General features: G+C 46.3%; 1 protein-coding gene across 2 annotated transcripts in view; it reads right to left on the bottom strand.

The window, feature by feature from the left end:
• Window positions 1-24,928, bottom strand: part of SINHCAF (SIN3-HDAC complex associated factor) — a 73,594-nt gene extending 48,666 nt beyond the window's left edge. Inside the window, exon 1 of one of the 2 annotated variants that reach the window (XM_070410482.1) lies at window positions 24,782-24,928. In XM_070410482.1, coding sequence (XP_070266583.1) covers window positions 24,782-24,788 — 7 coding nt within the window. In that variant the 5' untranslated portion in view covers window positions 24,789-24,928. Of the gene's footprint in view, window positions 1-17,404; window positions 17,426-24,781 lie in introns of those variants that run through there. The other variant, XM_070410484.1, reaches the window with a different exon arrangement.

The raw sequence follows: 24,928 nt of genomic DNA, 5'->3' as shown, positions 1-24,928 counted from the left end.
AAAGATGTGTTAACTTAGATGAACAAAAACAACTGGACAGGTCTTGCTTAAGGCAACGATAAACCCTTTACTAAAAAAGTCATGTGTCTGGGGTGTGACTATGCACCATGACCTGCCCAGTTAGGAATTTATGATCAGATCACCCTTTGAAGTTACTTTCATTGGAACCTATTTATTGTCTACAACTGTGATATGTGGGGTTGGGGGGGGAGGGTGAGAAAGAGGTTCAAGGTTTTAGGATTGGAGGCAATGGTTTGCAACTATGCATCTCACCCTTGTCCTGCCCATAACAATGGCACACATGTTTCTAACAACTGATTGCAACGTGTCACAATGTAACAAAGGTCCGCATGGACATAATCAATGACCTAAGCCCTTAGGAAAAAGTAATCCCATTGGAAGTATTACCCTGGCTCTTATAGGAAGAGCAGTCTGTTACCTAAGATGTGAACAATCATCAGACAGGATAAGAGAAAAGAGCAAGACCTGATGTGAGAAAATTTTCTGAAACATGAGAGAATTGTCCCTTTCCGCCGGGCAGTGACAGGCTGACTGGTTCACGCGCTTACTTTAATCAGTTGGAATGTAGGCAATTAGTGTAACCGTGATCCCAGGTTTACAAGCGTTCTACATGAGACATAAGATTTCTTTATCTGGGTTGGTGTTTTCCTGAGTTTCATTTTTATTTTTAGGTGTGGGTTTCTTTTTAAGTGACACATGCGGACTACTTGTAAATTACAAGCCTGGCCGTTTTGGCAACTGTCATAACGAAAACCTGAAGCCTGAAGATTAAAAACCCTGCCTGGCCAGGTTTTAAATTGAGTCTGGATGCACTTCACTTACTCTGTTAGACTGGTAACCTGTTGCCAACAGAAACTTAAAGAAGCACTCTCTGCAATTAATATGTTAACTATCATTAATGGCTTTGTTTTCTCCAGACAAGCCAACGGCACAGGCGTTAGTCTTTCCTCTTGATGAACTGGTTCTGAGAAATGAAAAGCACATGAGTTCACGAAAGATGACCAGCAAGCAGTGAAACTCGCTGCAAAATGCTTCCGGCCCCTCCAAGGTGAATTAAAACCTTGAACCTAGAAGCCGATATGGCAGACTTTATCTCATGTGTCAGCGGTGACCGGTGACACAAGCTTTATAGCCTGTGGTCCAATCTCACTGAGCAAGCACACCACTCTTCACAGCCCTCAGGGCCCTGAGCCTCGGGGACACCCACAGCTCCCCAGTTGTCCAGATGAGAGCTTTGTTCACTCTGGAAAAAACGTTTTCAAACCCCCACTGATTCCTCCTCATTTTCTCAGAGTGTCTATGATCCCGCTTCCCTGTATTTCAGCAGCAGACCAATGGCTAAGGTAGAGGTTGGGGAGGAAGGGAATTATTGTTTCATTTTGGTCCCTATTACACAAAGCACCAGGCACTTTATCTAGTAGTACTTTCTCTCTGTACTTCCCACTATCCCTGTGAGCTAAGCATTATTGCTTTCATTCCCACTTTATCACGGAGCAAAAGGAGCCTGAGAGAAATGACGATAGGTCTCACAGTGAGTGAGTGATGGAAATGGGACTATCTCCTGGTCCTTTGGAATCCAAATATTGCACCTTTAACGAGGCTGCATTACAAACGATTCTTGCTGAGTTGACACAGGATCATTTCCCGAGGAAGGGATGCCTCTTCTCAGTTTGTCTCACAAAGTGTGTGTGGAGTTCTGTAGCTCACCTACACGGCAGATGTTTCTCACAACATTTGTTTAGTTGCTACAAACAAGGGGGAATCAACTTGGGCTTCTGAATTGTCCTTACAGCTTCCAAAGGATCCGACTCACCTTCCATTTTGATCTCCTTGCTGTCATGAAAGAGGGATGGGCCAGTCAGTTGGGGGATGCAGGGAGCCACAGCAGCCTGTATCATCTGCTTGTTGGAGGCGGGCTCGCTGGCTCACAGGTCCTGAGCTCTAGGCTAATCCAATGGACTGCTAGTTCCCTGCCAACATCACCAAAAGTGCATCCAACAGCAGCATGACTATACTGTTCTCAAAGGGATTTTATATCCATTATCTCATCCCAACTTCAAACACCGTTCTCAGAAAATTAAGTTGAGGGAAACTTTTATTTTCCCTGTCGCTCCGTGATCTGGAACCAGGAGAGTAGTAATATAAGCCTGCTCCTGGTTAATTGCAGTTAATAAATGCGTAATTCCAGTCTGATTGTCCACAGGATCCAGATTGTTTCTCAGTCTCATTTTAACGTGTGAGAACATGAGCTGAAATTTATGGAATGATGGTTAATCTGTGAGAGACTCCCAAACGATGAATTCAAGGCACTTCCTAAGGCAGTGATGGCGAAACTTTTGAGCTCGGCGTGTCAGCATTTTGAAAAACCCTAACTTAACTCTGGTGCCGTGTCACATATAGAAATTTTTTGATATTTGCAACCATAGTAAAACAAAGACTTATATTTTTCATATTTATTTTATATATTTAAATGCCATCTAACAAAGAAAAATCAACCAAAAAAATGCGTTCGCGTGTCACAGGTTTGCCATCACTGTCCTAGGGTTTTTCAGAGCCGAACTTTACATTTGTGCCCACAAACAAGCTGCTTCCATCCCTCCTCCCTACTTCTGCCTAAAGGCTAAGGAGTGCTCAGAATATCTGTGATTCTCTCGTCCTCTACATCAATCCCAAGGGCCATGAAACTACATGTGTAAACACCCAGCTAGAGCTCTTCGTGAAATTTGGGGTTTAGACGACCCAGGATCTGCCATTTCTTGGCTATGCAATCTTGCAAATTGCTTCACGTCTCCTGGTCACAGTTAAATGGAGATCATAACAAATCCTACCTCACAGAACTCTTATGAAGATTAAATGAGGTAATATCTGTGAAATTAAGATGCTTATTAAAGGTAACTCCTATACTTAAGTTTATTATTATTAGTTCTTACTAAATGATACTTTGGGGCAAGGATAAATTTTACTAGGCTGTTCCAATCACACCACTTAGGCAATCGCCTACAAACTAGAGTTGGTACATGGAGACAGAAAATTTCTCATCAGTATAGTACCTAAGAAAGACGGCAATACTTCCCAAAGGACTAAGCTATAAAATTAAAATGCAATGGAACGAGCACAAAGATAAGCTGTCACCTTTTGAAAAAATTTGTTTTTACATAATTTTAGAGAATCAAACCAGTGACCTTTCAGTGCATGGGATGATACTCAACCGACTGAGCCACACTAGCCAGGGCTGCTGACTCCTTTAAAGATTCTGGCTCACAGTTTAAATGAAGAAAGTAAAAAATATTAATGAAAATGAAGCATTTTTATGTCAATCAGAGGCGTGGGGTAAGGAGGGAAGATTGTTGGTCAGCAACAAAAGCAGAGAGAAGATAGAGGCAGATGTTGAGGTTGCCCACCTCAGCGCTGTGCAGAGGCGAGTGTGTCCTCTCGAGCCTTCTCTAGGGTCCTGTCTTGTACTCCCCGCGCATTTTTATCCTCTTGCTCAGTTGGAATTATTCCCATTTGCATTCAAATATGCTCTAGTAACTCCCATAGTTGAATCCTCCCCTTCTTGACCTCACATTCTCTTTTGAGGTACTATTTCATTTCCCTGCCATAAATAGAGGTTTTGAAAGCACTGTCTGCATTTTCTGACTCCATTGCCCACCTCCCATTCACTCTTCAACCCATTCCAGTCTAGCTCATACCCCCACCGCTCCACTGAGAACACTCCTGATGAGGTCATCAAAGCCCTTCTGTTTGCCAAACCCAATAAACACTTTTCAATCCTCATCCTACTGACTTCTTGGCAACTGAGACATGTGACCGGTGGCTCCTTATAACACTCTCTTTTGGAGTCTGTGACACGACACTCTCCTGGTTTTTCTGCCACTGCCTGGTGTTACCTTTCAGTTTCCTTCACTAACAACATATGAGCTTGTGTTCTGAGCACAGTCCCTAGTCCCTCTTCCTAGGCAGGGTCATCCATTCCTATTGCTTCCTCCCCCGCCCCCCCCCCCAAGTGATTCACAGATTTATACCACCAGCCCGGATCTTTCCTATATCATATGAGACTCACATATCCAACTAGTATTGAATATCTCTACTTGGAAGTCCTAGAGGCCTAACATGTTAAAAACCAACATAACTCTTTGATCTTCCTTGCCCTTTGCCTTGCAACATCTTTCTTCATTATTTCGCAGTTCAATTAATGGCACCACCAACTACCAGCAGCTCAAGCCAATAACCTGAAAGTCATTCTTAATGCCTCCCACTCTGTCACCTACCATAGCCACACCAGGCCTAGTGCCACTGTTCTTCAGGTACCGCAGGGAAAAGAATTTCCTGAGACGCCCACGGGAGGATGGGATTTTGTGGAAAGCTTTGTTGACGATGTGAAATTAAGGGGGTTCCCCTCTAAGGTCCCATTTCGACCCGTCTTGCCATGGAAGAAGTCCAAACTTGTCTTCAGCAGGGCCAGAATGAAGACCCCTGCCCAGAATTACTGTTGCATATTGAAGTCCAGTCCAGCATCTGGATAGCTTAGCCTGTGTTCCCAGCTGCAGGCCATGCTGGGGTTTGCACAGCCATGGGCCATGTTACTGCTACGGCCACATGGCTATGGTGAAACGACAGGCGAGTGCACAGTGAGTGTGGGTAACAGAGCAAGGGAGGGGAATAAGGAGAACAAGAGAGAGGGAATTCCTGTCTGGGGATTCACACAACCTTCCAAGATTTCATACCCTTGCAGTGGTTCCACCCTTCTCATCACTCTATTGTTCCCCAGGCAAGCACCTTCCCTACATCACCCCAATTTCACTGCGCATGTGCCCACCTCCCCCTTTGCTCAATCCCTTCTGCAGTGATCTGCAGGGAATGGACAGGTGGTTCCCTGGGGAGCGTGAAGCTGTAGCTTCCTGGTGAAGCTGCCCAGATGACCATGCCTACAATGTCTGGCCTCCCCTTTGCTCTCTCCCTATTATTAATATTAATAAATTAGCTAATTACGACGATAACACCATCAGTTCTACCTGCAACATGTATTTCACATCCAGAGTCTCCCAAGCTGTCATCTTCTCTCCTCTGAACTACTGCACACAGCCTCCTGACTGGTCTCTCTTAGCTCTCACGTCCTTCTTCAATTCATTTTCTTTTTTAAAAAGGTAGTTTGGAACACTAACTACGATTCTTCAGTGGCTCTCCATTGCAGTTAGGACAGACTCAAGAATCCTTATCTAGAGCCTTTGCCTATCTCTCCAGGCTGTTCTCAAGCCACTCTCTTCCCTCCTTAATTATACTTCAGCCAGGCTTCTCTTTCGTTTCTAGGCAACCTCCTTCTGGCTGCAGGCCCTTTGCATACACTATTTTCTTTGCATGGAATTCCCTTCCCTTCTCTTGCCTTATCATTCCTCTCCCTAATACACTTGTTTCCTGGCTGACTTGTGCTCACCTTCAGGTCTCAATTTTCTCTCCTCAGAGAGACCTTTCTTAACCTTCCCATCTAAAATCTAAAATAGGTTCCTTCATTACACCTGAAATTAATACAAAATAATATTGAATGTAAACCATAATTGAAAAAAAATTAACAAATAAAAAATGTTGCCCTGGCCAGTTTGGCTCAGTGGATAGAGCATTGGCCTGAGGACTGAAGGGTCCTGGGTTCGATTCTGGTCAAGGGCATGTACCTTGTTTGCAGTCTTGATCCCAGGCCCTGGTCGGGGCACATGCGGGAGGCAACCAGTCGATGTGTCTCTGTCACATCAATGTTTCTCTCTCTCCCTCTCCCTCCTCTCTCTCTAAAAATCAATGGAAAAATATCTTCAGGTGAAAATGAACAAAACAAAATGTTAAAAAATAAATTAATAAAATAGGTTCCTCATAATTACTTCTCATAACCTTTCCTTTGTACTATTTACTCCAATTTGCAATTATATACTTACCAGTATATTTGTTAAATATCTTTTTTTTTTACCGTAGACTGAAAAGCTTCGTGGAGCAGAAATCACCTGTCTTTTGTGTACACTAAATACTCATCCTTACTAAAGTGCCTGAGACATAATAGACGCTTATAAATATTTGCTGAATGATGAATAAATTAATGTCTTCCTAATAGCATACTCTACCGTGGAAACAGACATCAGAGCCTGAAGCCAGTAAATATTTAAGTGTAGCTCGTGTAGATCCCCCTTGTGAGGATTCTAGGCTCGCCAACCACTGTTTTGATAATTTGCCTTCTCAATTCTCATTCAAGTGTCTTCAGGTCCCACAAGGGCACAATCAAGCCCAGTTGAACTTTAATACCCAAATTCCTACCTCAGTCCTGAAAGTGTCCCCCAAGTATTTCTGTCCACTCTGCACCCAGTTCCCTTGCTCCTCTGGGCAGATATTATCCTTCCTAAATGGTGAAGCCCTCCAGGATCCACTTAAAGTTCCATCTTTTCCGTCTTCACTGCGCTGCATGTATCCCTTAGGACTCTTCCTTCCTAGTGATAAAACCCAACTCAAACCCGTTTAAGTACAGAGGAGACCTGATTGGTGCTTGTGACCCCTGAAGGGCAGTACTGAGCCCGGGGCGGGGGGGGGGGGGGGGGGTGGATCTAGAAGCAGAAACCAGCCTGGCTGGCGTGGCTCAGTGGTTGAGCATCGACCACTGAAACAGGAGGTCATGGTTCAATTCCCAGTCCGGGCACATGCCTAAATTGCAGGCTCGATCCCCAGTAGGAGACATGCTGGAGGCAGTGGATCAATGATTCTCTCATCATCGATGTTTCTCTCTCTCTCCCTCTCTCTTCCTCTCTGAAATCAGTAAAAATATATATTTTACAATAGAAGCAGGAACCTGCAAGCTCTCTGGCTCTCACTCTCTGCACTTCATCTCAGAGCCTCTCCTCCTGTACCATAAGAGTCATTTCTCTACCTGCAGAATTCTTCCCATGCAGCAGGGCCAAGATTTCTTTTTTTAAAAAAAATATATTTTATTGATTTTTTACAGAGAGGAAGGGAGAAGGATAGAGAGTTTGAAACATCGATGAGAGAGAAACATCAATCAGCTGTCTCCTGCACACCTCCTACTGGGGATGTGCCTGCAACCAAGGTACATGCCCTTGACCGCAATCAAACCCGGGACCTCTCAGTTCGCAGGCCAACGCTCTATCCACTGAGCCAAACCGATCAGGGCAGGGCCAAGATTTCATGCCCGAGTTCCACATCCCAGAGAGGAAGAGCTCTCCCCTACCAGCTCTACTTAGAACCATCCGAGAGAAGTAGAGCAGCCACATGCTCTGCGTGGGTGACATCCAGTCTTATGTAGCCAAGGGTGTGGATTCCCAGGCTTGGAGTGGTGGGGTAGACAGTCATGTGCACACAGCGGCAATGAGAAATATGTCATTAGGTGATTTTGTTGTTGTGCGAACATCACCGAGTGCATTTATACAAACCTAGATGGCCTAGCCCAGTGGTTGGCAAACTCATTAGTCAACAGAGCCAAATATCAACAGTACTTCTTCAAAATAGACTCGCCCAGGCCGAAAACCAACTTCTGCGCATGGGCCACGAAGTTTCAATCTACTGTACGTGCGCCCGCACGTGGTATTTTGTGGAAGAGCCCCACTCAAGGGGCCAAAGAGCCTCATGTGGCTCGCAAGCCGCGGTTTGCCGACCACGGGCCTAGCCTACTTACTACACACCTAGGCTATATGGTACAGCCTATTGCTCCTAGGCTATAAGCCTGTACAGCATGTTACTGTATAAAACAACAGGAGAGTAAATCTAGCATGAAAGAAATTATGCGGTAAATATGGAGTGTATGAGGCTGCTGCCTGTGGCATAACACAGCATACATACTGTTTTATAGAAAACTTATTTTTTAGAGGACATTTAATTTATTAAAGCTGGGGACACTGAAACAAGCAAAGGCCTAGGATAACAGGAGAGGGACTGGGTGGGGAAATGAGCCTCAGCTGGGCTGCTTTGGCGCACTAAGAAGTCGGAGAAAGGGGGACACTGGGGACAGTTCAGGGGGTTCCCAGGATAAGCTGCTGCTGCCCATTGCTGCCCTGGTTGCAAGCCTCTGGGGTCCCTTAGAGTTTAGGCGATGCCTGCCTGTGGGGGAAGAACAGTGGGAGCAGTGCTCCCAGGAGGGAGAGCACCCAAACTTTTTATAGTTAGAAAGAGTACCCTTTATTTTTTAAATATATTTTTATTGATTTCAGAGAGGAAGGGAGAGGGAGAGAGAGAGATAAACATCAATGATGAGAGAGAATCATTGATTGGAGCCTCCTGCACACCCTCCACTGGGGATCCAACCTGCAACCCAGGCATGTGCCCTGACCAGGAATTGAACTGTGACCTCCTGGTTCATAGGTCAATACTCAACCACTGAGCCATACCAGCTGGGCAGAAAGAGTACCCTTAAAAATAACCAGATAAGTATAGTGTAATGAATACATAAACCATTACATAGTCATTGATTATCATTATCAAGTATCATGTACTGTGCATAATTGCATGGGCCACTTTTTAAAAAATATATTCTTATTAAATTCAAAGAGGAAGGGAGAGGGAGAGAGAGAGATAGAAACATCAATGATGAGAGAGAATCATTGATCAGCTGCCTTCTGTACACCCCTTACTGGGGATGGAGCCGCAACCCAGGCATGTGACCTTGACTGAAATCGAACCCAGGACCTTTGAGTCCCCAGGCCGACGCTCTAGCCACTGAGCCAAACCAGCTAGGGCACATGTGCCACTTTTATACACCAGCATCCCCACAAACACGTGAGCAATATGTTGTGTTTCAAAGTCAGGATGGCTACTATGTCACTAGGCGATTGAAGTTTTTCAGCTCCATTATAATCTCATAGGACCACCATCGCATATGCATGAGGTCCATCGGTGACCAAAACATTGAGACATGTGACTGTAATGCTCTCCCACGGGACAGGAAGAGGTGGCCCACTGCCGGAAGAAGGGATGAAAGTGTATGAAGCAACATTAGAATGACCACTCTCCTGTTTTATGCAGAAATAGTGAGGTGACCTGTTATGGGTTTTATTGTGTCTCCCCAAAAGACACATTGAAATCCTAACTTCCAGGACCAAGGTCATTACAGATATAACTAATTAAGATTAGGTTACCTTGGAGTAGGGTGATCCATTAATCTAATATAACTGGTGTCCTTATAAGAAGAAAATATTCAGGATACTTGTTAAACAGAGGGAAGGTCGCCGAAACCGGTTTGGCTCAGTGGATAGACCAGCCGTGGGCAAACTACGGCCCGGGGCCGGATCCGGCCCGTTTGTAATGAATAAAACTAAAAAAAAAAAAAAAAAAAAAAGACCGTACCCTTTTATGTAATGATGTTTACTTTGAATTTATATTAGCTCACACAAACACTCCATCCATGCTTTTGTTCCGGCCCCCACCCCGGTCCAGTTTAAGAACCCATTGTGGCCCTTGAGTCAAAAAGTTTGCCCACCCCTGGGATAGAGCGTCGGCCTGTGGACTGAAAGGTCCCAGGTTCTATTCCGGTCAAGGGCATGTACCTGGGTTGCAGGCACATCCCCAGTGGGAGATATGCAGGAGGCAGCTGATCGATGTTTCTCTCTCATCGATGTTTCTAACTCTCTATCTCTCTCTCTTCCTCTCTGTAAAAAATCAATAAAATATATTAAAAAAAAAAAAAAAAAGAGGGAAGGTGGATTTCATTCAGGGGCACTGTTGAGATAGGTATAGGGACCACGACAGTGGGGTTTTGCAATAGGAGAGAGAGATTGAGCTCAACTTTTGAGCCCAACCAGGAAAAGTGGGAATTTATAGCCAAACAACAGGATGAGGGTCAGTGGATAGAGAATTCCTCAGAGGACACAGCAGGATAAGGAGGGATTTATTGGTAAACTTACCTAACAGGATTCTTGCTAAAGGCAGGCCAGGGTGATCAGACGCTCTCTGAGGGATGGTGGGGGAAGCCGAGCCCTATCAGACATTGAGGGTGGTAATCAGATACTAAGGGTAGGGGATTCTGGCTAAAACTGAGTGAATCAAAGAAGGACACGGAACTCCAAAAGTCAAGGCCTGGTTTGAGAATAGAGGTCACAGGGACCCGAGGCCAAGGACAGAGTCCTTGCAGAAAGAACACCTTGTGAAGACGGAGGCAGAGATGGCAATGACACATCCACAGCCAAGGAACATGAGGGTTTCCAGCCGTCACCAGCTCAGGGGCAGGTTCACCCTCAGGACTCTCACGGGAACCAGCCTTGCTGATGCCTTGATTTCCAACTCCTCGCCTCCAGAACTTGAGAAGAAAAAAAAATCCTGTTGTTTCAAGCCACCCAGTGTGTGGAACTAGGTTACAGCAGCTGAGGAAACGAATACATGACCCCTTCCCCAGCTCCAATGGCCCCTGGTCTCCTGGGCTCAGAACCACATATAGTTTCTCAGGAAACCTCCCCATATCTTCTGACCAGTTTCTGACCAAAGCCCCCTCTCTGTGGGGGTTCAAAACCTCGTCTGTGAGTCTGGAAGGACAACACCACGCCATTAGCAACGCATCTGGTCCCCTGTGCCCGTTTCTCTCCTCCCTACCCAGCAACCATGGGCCCCCCGAGGCACACACCCAGGGAGAGCTCTGGCTACCACAGAACGCCTTGCCACGGGCCTGACTGATGGGGAGAGAATTCTTTGTCTACACTGACTCAACACCTTTTAAGTTGGGCAGTGATATTTCTCATTGCAAGTCAATAATTTCGCATTCTATTTTATAGATTCCTACCTTTCAGCTTGGTTAGGGGGTTAGTATTTGTTAAGGGGGGGAATGCTAATTCATATGAGATTCTGTATCTGCAAAGGTGAGAGCCAAACCTCCCGGGCCTGTCTGGAGAGGGGCCTGTCGGTCCAGAGGGGCCGTCAGAAGGCCCGGCGACACCTGCCTCCAGGACATCACATGGTTCCTTTCCACTGCAGTGCCTTCATGGATAAAGTGGATCCCGGTCACAGCATTCTCCCCTGCCCCTGGGCCGCACCCGCGGTCCTCACTGAGAGCTAGAACTAAATGTGGCTGTTTTTCTACTTTATCTCTCAAAGCTGCTCTGATCTTTATTTTATCTCTAATTACTTTTTATCCTATGGAAAGTAAAATACTCCCAGCAGATTAACGCTACTGTAATTCGGTGGTTGCTTCAAATTCCCGAGAATACATAATGTGTTCATACCACGAAGTAGTTAAGAGTGTCTGCATGCGTGCATGGATGCTTGGCTTCAAATGAGTTGCTTTTACAACGTGATAACCTTGTGCCATATGTTGGGCAAACATCTCGGCCATCACTCACAGGCAACTGACACATTAATAGATCCTCTGCCGTTCTCGCCGCGGAGACTCTGTGTTCGTGGCCTTTGTCTACCAGGGATCTGACGGAGGGGCAGGATTAGCTCACTGACACTGGGAACACGGTTGACAAGGGATTTTGTGAAAACAAAGCCAAACAAACGAGGCTGCTTCCACAGGCACCTGGCTGAATAAATTAAACTTGATTGAAGCCTCTATTATAAAGATGACAGAAAAGGAGGTAAAATATGCCTTTCCTAACGAGTTTCTTTACGACCATTTACTCTTGAAAACTTGTTATTCCAGGAGAACAGCAACTTTGCAAGACACCTTCGCTTGGGTCTTTAAGGCCCTTTGCCGGGGTCTGGGTCCCCAGAGGTGCTGTGCATACTCCCTGCAGGCGTAGCCACTGGACAGATAGCGTTGCTTCAGAGCCAGGGCTAGCAAATGAAGCCAGCACTCTCTCCCCTTGGCCTGCCCTGGCCACCGAGTGGCCACATGGGGAAGGGAAATTAAGTGTGCCCAGGAGTTCCCAGCTGGCGTGGCTCAGTGGTTCAGCATCGACCTATGAACCCGGAGGTCACAGATTCTGGTCAAGGGCACATGCCCGGGGCTCGATCCCCACTAGGGGACATGCAGGAGGCAGCCAATCGATGATTCTCTCGCATCATTGATGTTTTTTATCTCTTCTCTCTCTCTCTCTCTCTCTCTCTTTTCCTCCCTGAAGTCAATAAAAATATAAAATAAATAAATGTGCCCAAAAGAGAAAAGACTCGAAGTAACAGTCTGGAAAGGACTGTGAGAAGAAAGACAAAGTAAGTCCAGATTCTACATGAAAGAAGAAAAATATAGCAACAAGCTTGGTGTAACGAAACACTGTATCACCGAATGTAACACTATCTCTGGGTCTTTCATTTGCTCACAAGTTGGCATTACCAGCCAGCATGAGGCACTCATACACGAAAGTGCGAGGGAGAAAGGTTTTTCACTTTGTAAAAGTGACCAAGTCCAGGCTTCCATAAGCGCCCCGCGGAAAGGCGAACGTCTGCAGAATGTGATTTTAATGGAGTCACACCTTCCAAATGGAAATTCCCACCCACCTGCCACTGTGCTCTCTTCCCACCGAGAATGTCCACCAACAGAGTCCCTCCATAAAGACAGCAATGGAGGTGAAATGTAGCTCAAACACACTGAGATTAAAGAATAGAGTTAAAATACACTGAGATTAAATTGTTACTGGGAGTGGGAGGAGTAACTGGGGTTAGCTTTCGCCCGTTAGTGAATTGTAGTTGATGAGGTGTGAGATTGGTGTTTGATTTCTGCGTGGGATCGGGGCGCCCACCCCAAACAGGAAGTGACCCACGGTCATACAAAGGAGAATAAACAAAACAAGACGAGCGCGTGGAGGCGGTGTGTGTGTCGAGAATACTTACTGAATCCTCTCCAGAAAACTATTATTCCTGCCACTTCCTAAACGGTGTAATGTTTCACCACATTATCTAACTTTTATGGGCCCCTGTTTCCTCATTTGTAAAACTAGGGTCATAATACCAGTGTCACAAGACTTGTAATAATTAAATAAGATACACATGCAAGTGCAAACATAGGAGACACAGTATGCATTTGAAAATGGAAACTTCCGCCAGGCCGGCGTCGCTCAGTGGCCGAGCATTGACCTGTGAACCAGGAGGCCGTGGTTCCATTCCTGGTCAGGGCACATGCCCAGGTTGTGAGCTCAGTCCTCAGTAGGGGGTGTGCCGGAGGCAGCCGATCAATGATTCTCTCTCATCACTGATGTTTCTATCTCTCTCTTCCTCTCCAAAATCAATAAAAATATTAAGAAGAAGAAAATGTAGCCCTAGACAGTTTGGGTCAGTGGATCGAGCATCGGCCTGCAGACTGATGAGTCGTAGGTTCAGTTCCGGTCAAGGGAACATGCCTGAGTTGTGGGTTCAAACCCCTGTGGGGTTGTGCAGGAGGCAGCCAACCGATGATTCTCTGTCACCATTGATGGTTCTATCTCTCTCCCTCTCCCTTCCTCTCTGAAATCAATAAAAATATATATTTTTTTAAAAAGAGAAGAAAATGTAAACATCCTACCTACACTCCCCTTCAGGATAAGCTGCAATTGTGAGGCAGAACAGTTTGGGTCGGGCAATGGGGTACAGGAGGAAGGTTCTAAAGTGTGGCCAAAGCTGGAAACTGCTACCTTAGTTGATTCATAAAAGCCTTTCTTCTTATGACTTAAAATCAGTGCTGGGCCTAAATGGGGCTTTGGCAAACTTTTGTAAAAGGCCAGAGAATAAATAAATATTTATGTATTCATTTTTATTGATTTCAGAGAGGAAGGGAGAGGGGGAGAGAGATAGAAACATCGATAATGAAAGAGAATCATTGATCAGCTGCCTCCTGCACGCCCCCTACTGGGGATGGAGCCCGAAACCCAGGCATGTGCCTTGACCAGGAATCACACTGTGACCTCCCAGTTCATGGGTTGATGATGCTCAACCACTGAGCAACACCAGCCAGGCCACAGAATAAACATTTTAAGATTTGAAGTTCATACACTATTGCAACTACTCATTCCAGGAAAGCAGAAAAGCATCCACAGACAATACATAAATGAAAGGCAGGGTCCCAATAAAACTTGATGTTTGGACACATTTCAATTTCATATAATTTTCTTTTTTTCTTTTATTAAAATTTTTAAAAATTTATTTGAGAGAGAGAGAGAAGAAGTGGGAGAGAAACGTTGATCTGCTGGGGATTGAGCCTGCAACTGAGGTATGTGACCTTGACCAGAATCGAACCCAGGACCCTTCAGTCCGAGGGCCAATGCTCTATCCACTGAGCTCAACCAGCTAGGGCAGTGGTTCTCAACCTGTGGGTCGCGACCCCTTTGGTGGTCGAATGACCCTTTCACAGGGGTCACCTAAGACCATCCTGCATCTCAGATATTTACATTATGATTCATAATAGTAGCAACATTACAGTTATGAAGTAGCAACGAAAATAATTTTATGGTTGGGTTACAACATGAGGAACTGTATTTAAAGGGCCAGAAGGTTGAGAACCACTGAGCTAGGGCAAAGAAAAATTTTAAAGTGAAGATAAGAGCCCTGGCCAGGTAGCTCAGTTGGTTAGAGCATCATCCCAATACACCAAAGGTTGCAGGATCGATCCCTGGTAAGGGCACATACAAGAAGCAACCAATGAATGCATAAGTAAGTGGAATAACAAGTCAGTGTTTCTTTTTCTCTCTCACACACACATAAATAAAAATAACAATAAAAAGTGAGATAAGAAAAAAATAAATGAAAATTGCTCATAATGCCATTGTCCAGATTATAACTACTGACATTATTATGTTTTCCAGGTTTATTCTTATCCTTTTTAAAAATATATATTTTTTTTATTGATTTCAGAGAGGAAGGGAGAGGGAGAGAGAGATAGAAACATCAATGATGAGAGAGAATCATTGATCAGTTGCCTCCTGCACACTCCCCACTGGGGATGGAGCCCACAACCCATGCATGTGCCTTGACTGGGAATCGAACAGGGGACCCTTCAGTCCACAGGCCAATGCTCTATCCACCGAACCGACTAGGGTGCAGGTTTATTCTTATCTTTAAACAAAGTTGGGGTTACATTGTACATACTGTTCTGTAACCTGAATCTTCACTTATCAAAGTAATACAGGGTTTCTTGACTGACCTCTGAGATCCAGATCTTGAACTCTGGTCTCTGACTTCTATGATCCCTGCTTAACTGTCTCACACCTCGTCCATCAGGGAGACTGCGCTGGCCATCTGGTCCTCTTGGCAGTGTGTTTCTTCCTGTAAAACTACAAATTGGCAGCTGGCTTGCACCTCGGTCTCTTAGGAGTTTGTTTACTATTAGCTCCCACTGTGAGCCCCAGCGATCACCTCCAAAACAGCAAAAAGGGGGTTTGGGGATCTTCAAAGCTGAGAACCTTGGACTTTATGACCTAAATAAAGCAACACAGTCCTGTTCGAGCAACCAAACACTGTCAGCCTCCTCCCCTGACATCTCCGTTTTGTTTTCTGTCAGTGCCTTACCAATTACTATACATGATGACTGGTATTTGTCAGCTTAAATGGCAAACCCTTCTCAGTGACCCTGGTGGGAGGGCAAGTTCAGACATCATGAATGGAGACTGGCTGGAAATAGATGCCCCTTTGGAGAAGCATTTGAATGGCTGACTCTCGTTTTACAAAATGCCACCTAGCCCACCGTCCAAATGTTGTTTTTTATGCTTCTCCTCCCTGTTTATGCTGAGGGAGGTGGTGTGGAGACTTCAGAACCCACATTTTGATGTGCTCTTGATTCAACTGTAGTTTATAGAACGAGGGTGACTTTTTTACACTGTTGAGAGAAAGTTGAAGTGTTGCAATAATGGATTTTCCACGGGTACAGAAACTTCTTTCATTGATTTCATTATCTAAAAATGTCAAAACAATGTATTTGGCTCCTCTTCTGGTTATGTTTAAAGTCAGGCACTAACACACACACCCTAGCCTAGCCCGTGGTCGGCAAACCGCGGCTCGCAAGTCACATGCGGCTCTTTGGCCCCTTGAGTGTGGCTCTTCCTAAGCCTTAGGAGTACCCTAATTAAGTTAATAACAATGTACCTACCTATATAGTTTAAGTTTAAAAAATTTGGCTCTCAAAAGAAATTTCAATCGTTGTACTGTTGATATTTGGCTCTGTTGACTAATGAGTTTGCCGACCACCGGCTAGACCAGGGGTGGGCAAACTTTTTGACTCGAGGGCCACAATGGGTTCTTAAACTGGACCGGAGGGCCGGAACAAAAGCATGGATGGAGTGTTTGTGTGAACTAATATAAATTCAAAGTAAACATCATTACATAAAAGGGTACGGTCTTTTTTTTTCTTAGTTTTATTCATTTCAAACGGGCCGGATCCAGCCCGCGGGCCGTAGTTTGCCCACGGCTGGGCTAGACCATCATCTGGACTGATATGAAGAGACTACTGAAATCCATGACTTGCTATCCTACCCTCTATGGCTACTCTGGACAATGAAAAGAAAATTGGATACACTTTGTTTTTATTTTTTTTAATCTTTATTGATGAAAGTGTTACATATGTTCCCTTTTTCTCCTCATTGACCTCACCTAGCCCACCCCGACAATTAATCTTTAAAGACAAGTGTTTGCTGATCTGGAAATTGAGTGATATACGCAGGTCCTCTGAGCCTGCCTACCTGCCGGTAATGACAGTTTGTGCTGCATGTTAGCCACTGAATTACCCTTTTATCTGTGCAGAGGCCCAGAGACCGGAATACAAATGGGAAAAACACCTTCCCACCTGGGAGTCGGTGGCAGGTTCCGACACATCCACTCCTCAGGCATTTGAGCAGCTGTTTCCAGATCATTACCCGAGAGCTGCGGAAGCTAACGATGAAAAGCCCATGCAGCAGTCACCCCCTAACAGCACCCTCGACCTCCTCCTGCTCCACATGCTGCCAAAAGCAAGCAAACAAACAAGCTAACTGGCACTTTGTCAACATTTTGGACATCAAAATCTTCTTTTGCTTTATATATATGCAAGGAAAAATCACAAGGATTGTTAAGGTCGCTTTTTTTAATTAAGAGTTTTTTTAAACTTTTTAAAAAAATTAATTGATTTTAAAGAGCAAGAGAGAAGTGGGGGGAGGGAGAGAGAGAGACGTCTATGTGAGAGAGAAATAGTGATTGGCTGCCTCCCATATGCACCCTGACCAGCGAGGGAACCCGAAACCTGGGCATGTGCCCTGAGCAGGAATCAAACCATGACCTTTCAGTGCATAGGATGACATTCCAATCAACTGGGCCACAGCGGCCAGGGCATTCAGGTCCTTTTAGAACACACGACAAGAAGCATTTATTGGACACTTTACTTCTTCTATATGCCATGCATTTTCCTATTTGTGGTTTTTTAATTTTAATCTCAGAACCACTGGGAAAACAGCTTATTAGCAGACCCAGTCCAAGGTGAGGCCTGGGATGGCCAGGTAACACAACCAGGGTCAAAAATCATCAATGGCAGGACTCAAACCTGAAAGCAGATCGCTGGCCCTCACGACAGGTCTCGAGCGCAGCTGATGGGCATAACCTTCTTGGCAACAGTGAGCAGCTGAGCAGAAAGCAATTGCAGGAGGAAGGGCGGGAGGAAAATGCTGAGAGTGCTGGAGCAAGGCAGGAGGACAGAAGCACGCACCGTAGGGTGCCATGTGATTTGAAAGCTTTTTTTCTTAAATAGACAGAGGTGTGTTCATACCCGGGCATGTCTCTCAAACATTCATTCATCCTACTTGGGCACAATAGACAGGCTGGCAGATTGTGGCCTGGGGGTGGGGGCGGGGCGGGTGAGGGAGTAGGAGGGGAGACTGGGGAAGTTGCCACCATGGCAGTGTACAGCCCGCACAGGGAACAGAAGGGCCACCAGGAGGACACAGCTGCCCTCCCTCTAGAAAAGCCCAGGAGAGTGACCCGAGGCCGCAGGACAGCTCTGGTAACCTGTCCAGAGAGAGGTGCCACCAGTACCCCAGGCACCCTGTTCCGATGTCAGGGTTAGGTCAGAGAGAGTGACTGGCCTGCAGGTTGAGTCATCAGAAAATGAAAGCAGCAAGACATTCTAACGCTCTGCTCTTTTTTTCTTTTTTCCAGGAACTCACAACAGTTCTGTTAGCAGGAAACAGGGTGGAGAAACTCGGCAGTTCAAAGGCTCAAAGGTGGAAGGCTCAGTCCTGGGTGGCTCTGCCTCCACCTTTCATTCAGAAAAGCCACAGAAGTGTAGCCTGCGGGGGTGTACGGTGGGGGCGAGGAGCGGCTGCACCCACCCTCCTCCTGAGCAAAGGGCAGTGGGCCCAGTGTCTGTGTGTGGTGCGTGCCTGTGTGCACATGTGCAAGGGTATGTGTGTGTGGGGGGGGGGGGGGGAATGTGGGGGCGGGAGGCTTGCTCATGCTGGCCTGAGCCTCTTCCTGGGGTCCCAGCGTCACTCTAGGGACATCCCCTGTGGACACTGTGGGTGGGTCAAGGTGAGGCCAGAAGCACAGCAAGCCTTCAGCCTTGAGAAGGAACATGGTGACTTTCTTTCCTCCCTTCCCTCCTTTCCCTACAGAGCCTACCATCTGGGGGCCGAGCTATGGACAAACCCCTAATTACAACACTCAGGGCAAGTGCGGGGAGGACGGGGGGAATTTGGCATGGAGGACGGGCAGGGGGCCAGAGTGCTCCTGGTTACCTATTTCCTTGTAACAAACGACCAAAAACATAGCTGCTTCAAATAACACGTGTTTATTATCTCACAGTGTCTTTGCGCCAGGAATCCAGGGGTTGGCCTAGCGCGCACCTCTCTGGCCACAGGCTCAACTGGTAGAAGACTGACTCCAGGCCCCTCACAGGGAAGCTGACAGAATTCAGTTCGCACAGCGGTGGGCTGCAGGCCTGGCTCTGCTGCTCCCACACGGCCCCGGCACAGGGCAGTTCACAGCCTGGCAGCTGGCTCACCACAGAGCCATGGAGTAAGAGAGCCCCACGAAATAACTATGGATGAAAAGGGGCCACATGCTAACCTGACAAACTCAGGGAAGGCCTTCGTGGCGGCCTTGCAAACTCAGAGACCTAAAGTAACCACAAAGGATGGTCTGAAATGAAAACTTTAATTAAAAAGCAGTCTACGGTGGGTAGTCATGTCCTGGGCCAGTATCTTCCCTGACAAAGATCAACTTCCATCTTTACTGAGCCTATTGTCTTTTTGCATCTAAGATAACATTCCTGTGGAATGTCTGGGTAACTTGTAACTTCCCTTTTTTCGGACCCCTCAGGGTGCAAGCAGGGTGCCAGGGTAGAGACCACAAATTTCCTCATTGTTATTGTTATCGTGTTAATTGTTGACTGCGAACTATCCTATGTCCACCTATGTAAAAGAACCATGTGTCTATCATTTTACTTAAAAAAAAAATATTTTTTTATTGATTTCAGAGAGGAAGGGAGAGGGAGAGGGAAATAGAAACATCAATGTTGAGAGAGAATCATTGATCGGGTGCCTCCTGCACACCCTACACTGGGGATCGAGCCAGCAACCTGGGCATGTGCCCTGATGGGGAATCAAACCGTGACCTCCTGGTTCATAAGTCGGCTCTCAACCACTGAGCCTTGCTGGGTGGACTATCATTTTACTTTTTATCCAATCCCAGAGGTTTCCCCACTTTGCTTTCTCCCACCTCCCTAATCTATCACCAATGGATTTCATGTAACCCACTTACTAGGTGTACCAGTTAATAATGCGGATTTTTTTCAATAGATGGAGTTATACATATCTATACTAATAAAAGGGTAATATGCTAATTAGACCGGGTCAACCGGACATCTTCCAGTCATCCTTCCGGACAAAACCACGGTGGTGGGAGCCGAGGCAGAGGTGGTTAAGGGCAATCAGGCTGGCAGGGGAGGGCGGTTAGGGGCAATCAGGCAGGCAGGCAGAGGTGGTTAGGGGCAATCAGGCTGGCAGGGGAGGGAGGTTAGGGGCAATCGGGAAGGCAGGCAGAGGTGGTTAGGGGCGATCAGGCAGGCATGCAGAGTGGTTAGGGGTGATCAGGCAGGCAGGCAGGTGAGTGGTTAGGAGCCAGTGGTCCACAGGGATCGGCCTAAACCAGCAGTCGGACATCCCCCGAGGGGTCCCAGATTGGAGAGGGTGCAGGCTGGGCTGAGGGATACCCCCTCCCATGCACAGATTTCATGCACTGGACCTCTAGTGTTGATATATATGCGATTTGATATGTATGCTACTTTGTTGTATTGACAACAAGCTTCAAAATTTCATGTCAAATTTGCTGAAGGTGTTAACATCATAGATATTTTTATGCTTAAAAATGTCGAATTTCATGTAAAAAAAAAAGCATTTTCGGGAAGTTTTAATTCATTACTTTATTTTGAAGAAAAAGTTATCGTATACTTCGGGAAGCTTATGGTGAACATGCTCCATCTCAAGATACTTGTGAACGCTGGTTTAAACGCTTTAAAAGTGATGACTTTGATGTGAAAGACAAAGAACATCCAGGTCAACTGAAAAAGTTTGAAGACCAACAATTACAAGCATTATTGGATGAAGATGCGTGTCAAACTCAAAAACAACTTGCAGAAAGATTAAACGTTGCGCAGCAAACAATTTCCGATCATTTACAAGCAATGGGAAAGATTTTAAAGGAAGGAAAATGGGTGCCACATCAACTGAACAGAAGACAAATGGAAAACCGAAAAGTCATCAGTAAAATGTTGCTTCAACAGCATGAAAGAAAGTCTTTTTTGCATCGAATTGTGACTGGTGGTGGAAAGTGGATTTATTTTGAGAATCCCAAATGCACAAAATCATGGTTGATCCAGGTCAACCATCAACATCGATTGCAAGGCCAAATAGCTTTGGAAAGAAACAATGCTCTGTGTTTGGTGGGATCAGGAAGGTGTGGTGTATTATGAACTTCTAAAACCAGGTGAAACTATTAATACTGATCGATACCGACAACAAATAATCAATTTGAACCACACTTTGATCATGAAACGACCAGAATGTTCCAGAAGACATGGCAAAGTAATTTTGCTTCTTGATAACACACCATCACACACTTCAAAGCCAGTTAAAGACACATTAAAAGATCTTGCCTGGGCCCCAACCGGTTTGGCTCAGTGGATAGAGCGTCAGCCTGCGGACTGAAGGGTCCCGGGTTCTATTCCAGTCAGGGGCAGCTGATCGGTGTTTCTCTTTCATCGATGTTACTAACTCTCTATCCCTCTCCCTTCCTCTCTGTAAAAGGTCAATAAAATATATTTAAAAAAAAAAAAAAAAAGATCTTGCCTGGGAAGTATTAACCCACCTGCTGTATTCACCAGACCTTGCTCCTTCAGATTACCACTTGTTCTGATCGATGGTACACGCACTTTCTGAGCAGCACTTCAAAACGTATGCAGAAGTGGAAAATTGGGTCTCTGAATGGTTTGCCTCAAAACAAGAAAAATTCTACTGGGACAGTATCCACAAATTACCTAAAAGATGGGGGAAATGTGTAGCTAGCGATGGACATTACTTTGAATAAAGCACTTTTGATGTTTCTCTTGAAATTATTGTGTTTTCTTTGATTACAAAATCCGCATTATTAATTGGTACACCTAGTACATCTCCTACTTTGGTGGTAATTTATAAAAATAGGTGAAAACCACCATTCTCTGGAGCATTGTCTCAATTCATTGAGATGCTGCTTCCCTGCCATTGTCAACAGTTTGGCTCAAATAAACTCACAAAAATTCTTTACAGGTTTGAATGTTACTTATGTTAACAGAAGCCACAGTCTTTATGGAACCTAATGTCAGGAGCCCATCACTTCTGCCATAGTCTCCCCTTCAGAGCAACATCAGGAAATCCAGCTCACACACCAGGGCATGAACACGAGGAGGCAGAAATCAATGGGGCCACCTTGGAGGCTGATGGGAGAGTGAACAGGAGTCAGCCAGGAGGGAGGGGAGGGGTGAGGAGGCAGGGAGGGAGGTGCAGTGAAGTGTGGCTGTAATTCAGAGACTGAGCAGAGAGTGCTTCAGTGGGTGGAGATGTGCTGTGAGAGGCCAGCAGGGCCTAGTAGGTGTAAAACATTTTATTTTTAAAAATATATTTTTATTGATTTCAGAGAGGAAGGGAGAAGGAGAGCGAGATAGAAACATCAATGATGAGAATCATTGATCGGCTGCCTCCTGCACACTCCCCCCCACCCCCCACTAGGGATCGAGCCTGCAACCCAGGAATCGGACCTGAGACCCATCAGTCTGCAGGCCAACACTCTATCCACTGAGCCAAACCGGCTAGAGTGCAGGTGTAAAACCTTTTAGCCCAGATTTGTGAAGGTGGGCTTTATCTGGAGGGAGAGCGAAAACTGGAGGCTAAAATTTAAGATTTGGGTTTAGAAAGATTATACTAAACCCAGGGGGGTTTGAACTATGGCAGTGACTGAAGAGGCAAAGTTATGTCTAGAGAAACCAAGGACTAGAATCCATGAGATTTAAAGACTAATTGCTCGTCCCCCTCTAGAATACATGTTCAGTGAGGGCAGAGGTTGGGGGGGACGGGGGGTCTCTGGGATCCCCAGAGCCTAGAACTCTGGCTTTAAGAGAATGAAGTGTTGTCCCCAGGTTTCTGGCTTGAGTCACTTGGCAGAGCCATTCTCTGAGATTTCACACACAGAGGACCAAGGTGCCAGCGAAGGGAACCAAGGCTGGGCCCCCCTGAAGCCACTTTTTGGGTTATCAATTCTAAGCTGTTCACTACGAAACAAGACTCAGAGGGAGCCTTTGACCCTCCCCCCTTTCCTGCCCAAGAGATTCGGAGAAACCGGCTTCAGGAAGGGAATCTTAGGAAGTGGCCTCGGCCTAATTTGAATTAAGTGTGGTAAACAGGAGGGCTTCAGGGGGTGCCGTTAGCTAGGTACACACCCTCCCCCGCTTGTTCCTAAGTTGCCCAGCAAGGACTTTCCTGCCCTGTGTTCTCTTCCTCAACCACCTGTGACTCGCCCATTCTCACTTCTGAAATCTAACACCCCGCCTCCTTTGTTCCCAAAATGCCTAATATCCCCAGTGTTGCCTCATGGTCTTTGGAATTTTCATGCCTATGTGAACTTATATGTATTAAACGTTTACTTTCTCCTGTCAATCCGTCTCTGTTAATTTGATCATTAACCCAGCCAGAAGAACTTGGAAAGTGGGAGGGGGGAAAAAAGAAAACTGGAAGGCCGTAACCGGTTTGGCTCAGTGGATAGAGCGTCGGCCTGCGGACTGAAGGGTCCCAGGTTCGATTCCGGTCAAGGGCATGTACCTTGGTTGCGGGCACATCCCCAGTGCAGGGTGTGCAGGGTGTGCAGGAGGCGGCTGGTCGATGTTTCTCTCTCATCGATGTTTCTGACTCTCTATATCCCTCTCCTTTCCTCTCTGTAAAAAATCAATAAAATATATTTAAAAAAAAAAGAAAAGAAAACTGGAAGTATTATTTTTTAAAAAAGATACTAGAAATATTTGATCTTGAGATGCTTTGTGGGACATGCAAGAGTAAATACGTAGCAGGCAGTTAAAAGGTGGGGGCCTGGGGAGCTCCCCAGGGAAGCAGTGAGCCAGGCAGGTTTGAGAATCAGAAGCGCCCAGGCGCCCACTGGGGACGTGGATCCTATGGCCCAGGGTCAGGACACCCTGAGCGGCAGCAGGGCTTTCAAAGACAGTGTAAGAAGAAAGGCCAATTGTCATTCACAAAAGCAAGCCCGAAACATGCTGCCAGAGAGGAAAGCCAGGAATCATGGGAACCCAGAGGCACACGGCAGTGAGAGCGAGGGGCTGGGACTGTCAGGTCAGGACTGGGGAGCCCAGGCAGGGGAAGCCCAGGGTGGGTGGGGAGGGAGGTGGAAGAGGAATGTGTTCCAGAAATGCAAAACACCACTTAATATCTTAGCAGGCACCACTGCCACCCCAAACTCCGTTTAAAAACAAACAGAAATACATAAACATTTAGACATCAGTTCCCCAAAGTTGGTCTTTGTAGCAGCAACTTGAGAATCACCTGGGAGGCTTTTTAAAATGCCAGTTCCAGGGTTTGTCTCAGCCCTAGTGAATCAGTCCCCTAAGAGGCAGGCAGGGAAACGGTCATGTTTTAAAAAGTCACCATATGATTTTTTTAAGTGTGATGAGGTTTTGAGTTCATTCAATGAAACCTCTAAGACCTACGGTTGCGTATTTGACTTGTCCTTTTAGAAGAATTAAAGGGGCAGAAAACGCATAGATTGCTGTGTGAGGCTGACTGTTCAACTTCAGGCTTTAATAGGAAATGGTAAAGCAATCAAGAAAATAAACTCGCCCCACAAAGTTTAAAAACAACACCCGTAAAACACATTCTGTGTGTTTACTATGGAGGAACTGCTGTTGGCCGCAATGAGGACTATACATTTAGGTGAGACGAAGCGGGAGCTAGCTTCGTAACTACAGCTGTCTGTCCACATCGGTGCATCAGTCCTCCCCCCAGCCCCCACCGCCACCCCCCCCCCCCCCACTCCCCCAAGGTCCGTGAGAGCCCAGCGCACACCTGGGAGCCGGCGCGGTTCCCGGCGGGCTGGGTGAGAAGTCCTCTTTGTTTCATGGCCAAGAAGAGGTCGGCCTCCCAGTCTCCTGGGGAAAGGCCCCCTCGCCCTCCCGCCTCCCCTGGCTCTCGCCCCGGCGGCCTCCGCTCCTCACCACTCCCCTTTGTCCCTGCGCTTTCACTTTGATCCCTCAGCGGCCGGGAGAAGGCCCGTGGCGTCCTCAGGGCCCCCTGGCCCTGTGAGCCGCACACTGCACGCAGCCTCTCCAGGACAATCCCCTGGGCTCAGGGCTCCCCCACACCCACGCTGGCAGCGACCCCCAGGGACTTACCTCTCATCTTCTGGAAATATCCTTCCAAGTTCACCCCTCACTCCTCCTGCTCCTCCAGGAGTTGAAGCTGAAGTCAGTCGTTACCCCATTTCTGCCTTTTCTTGCTGTCCTTAAAGACGGGTATGCAGGTGTGTCACGTGTTGGAGA

This window comes from Myotis yumanensis, unplaced genomic scaffold (genome assembly GCF_028538775.1).
Source record: "Myotis yumanensis isolate MYYU_CA2020_CCGP unplaced genomic scaffold, mMyoYum1.0.hap1 SCAF_3, whole genome shotgun sequence".
NCBI lineage: Eukaryota > Metazoa > Chordata > Mammalia > Chiroptera > Vespertilionidae > Myotis > Myotis yumanensis.
Note: the sequence above shows the minus strand (reverse complement) of the source record. Positions and strands in the feature narration are given on the sequence as shown.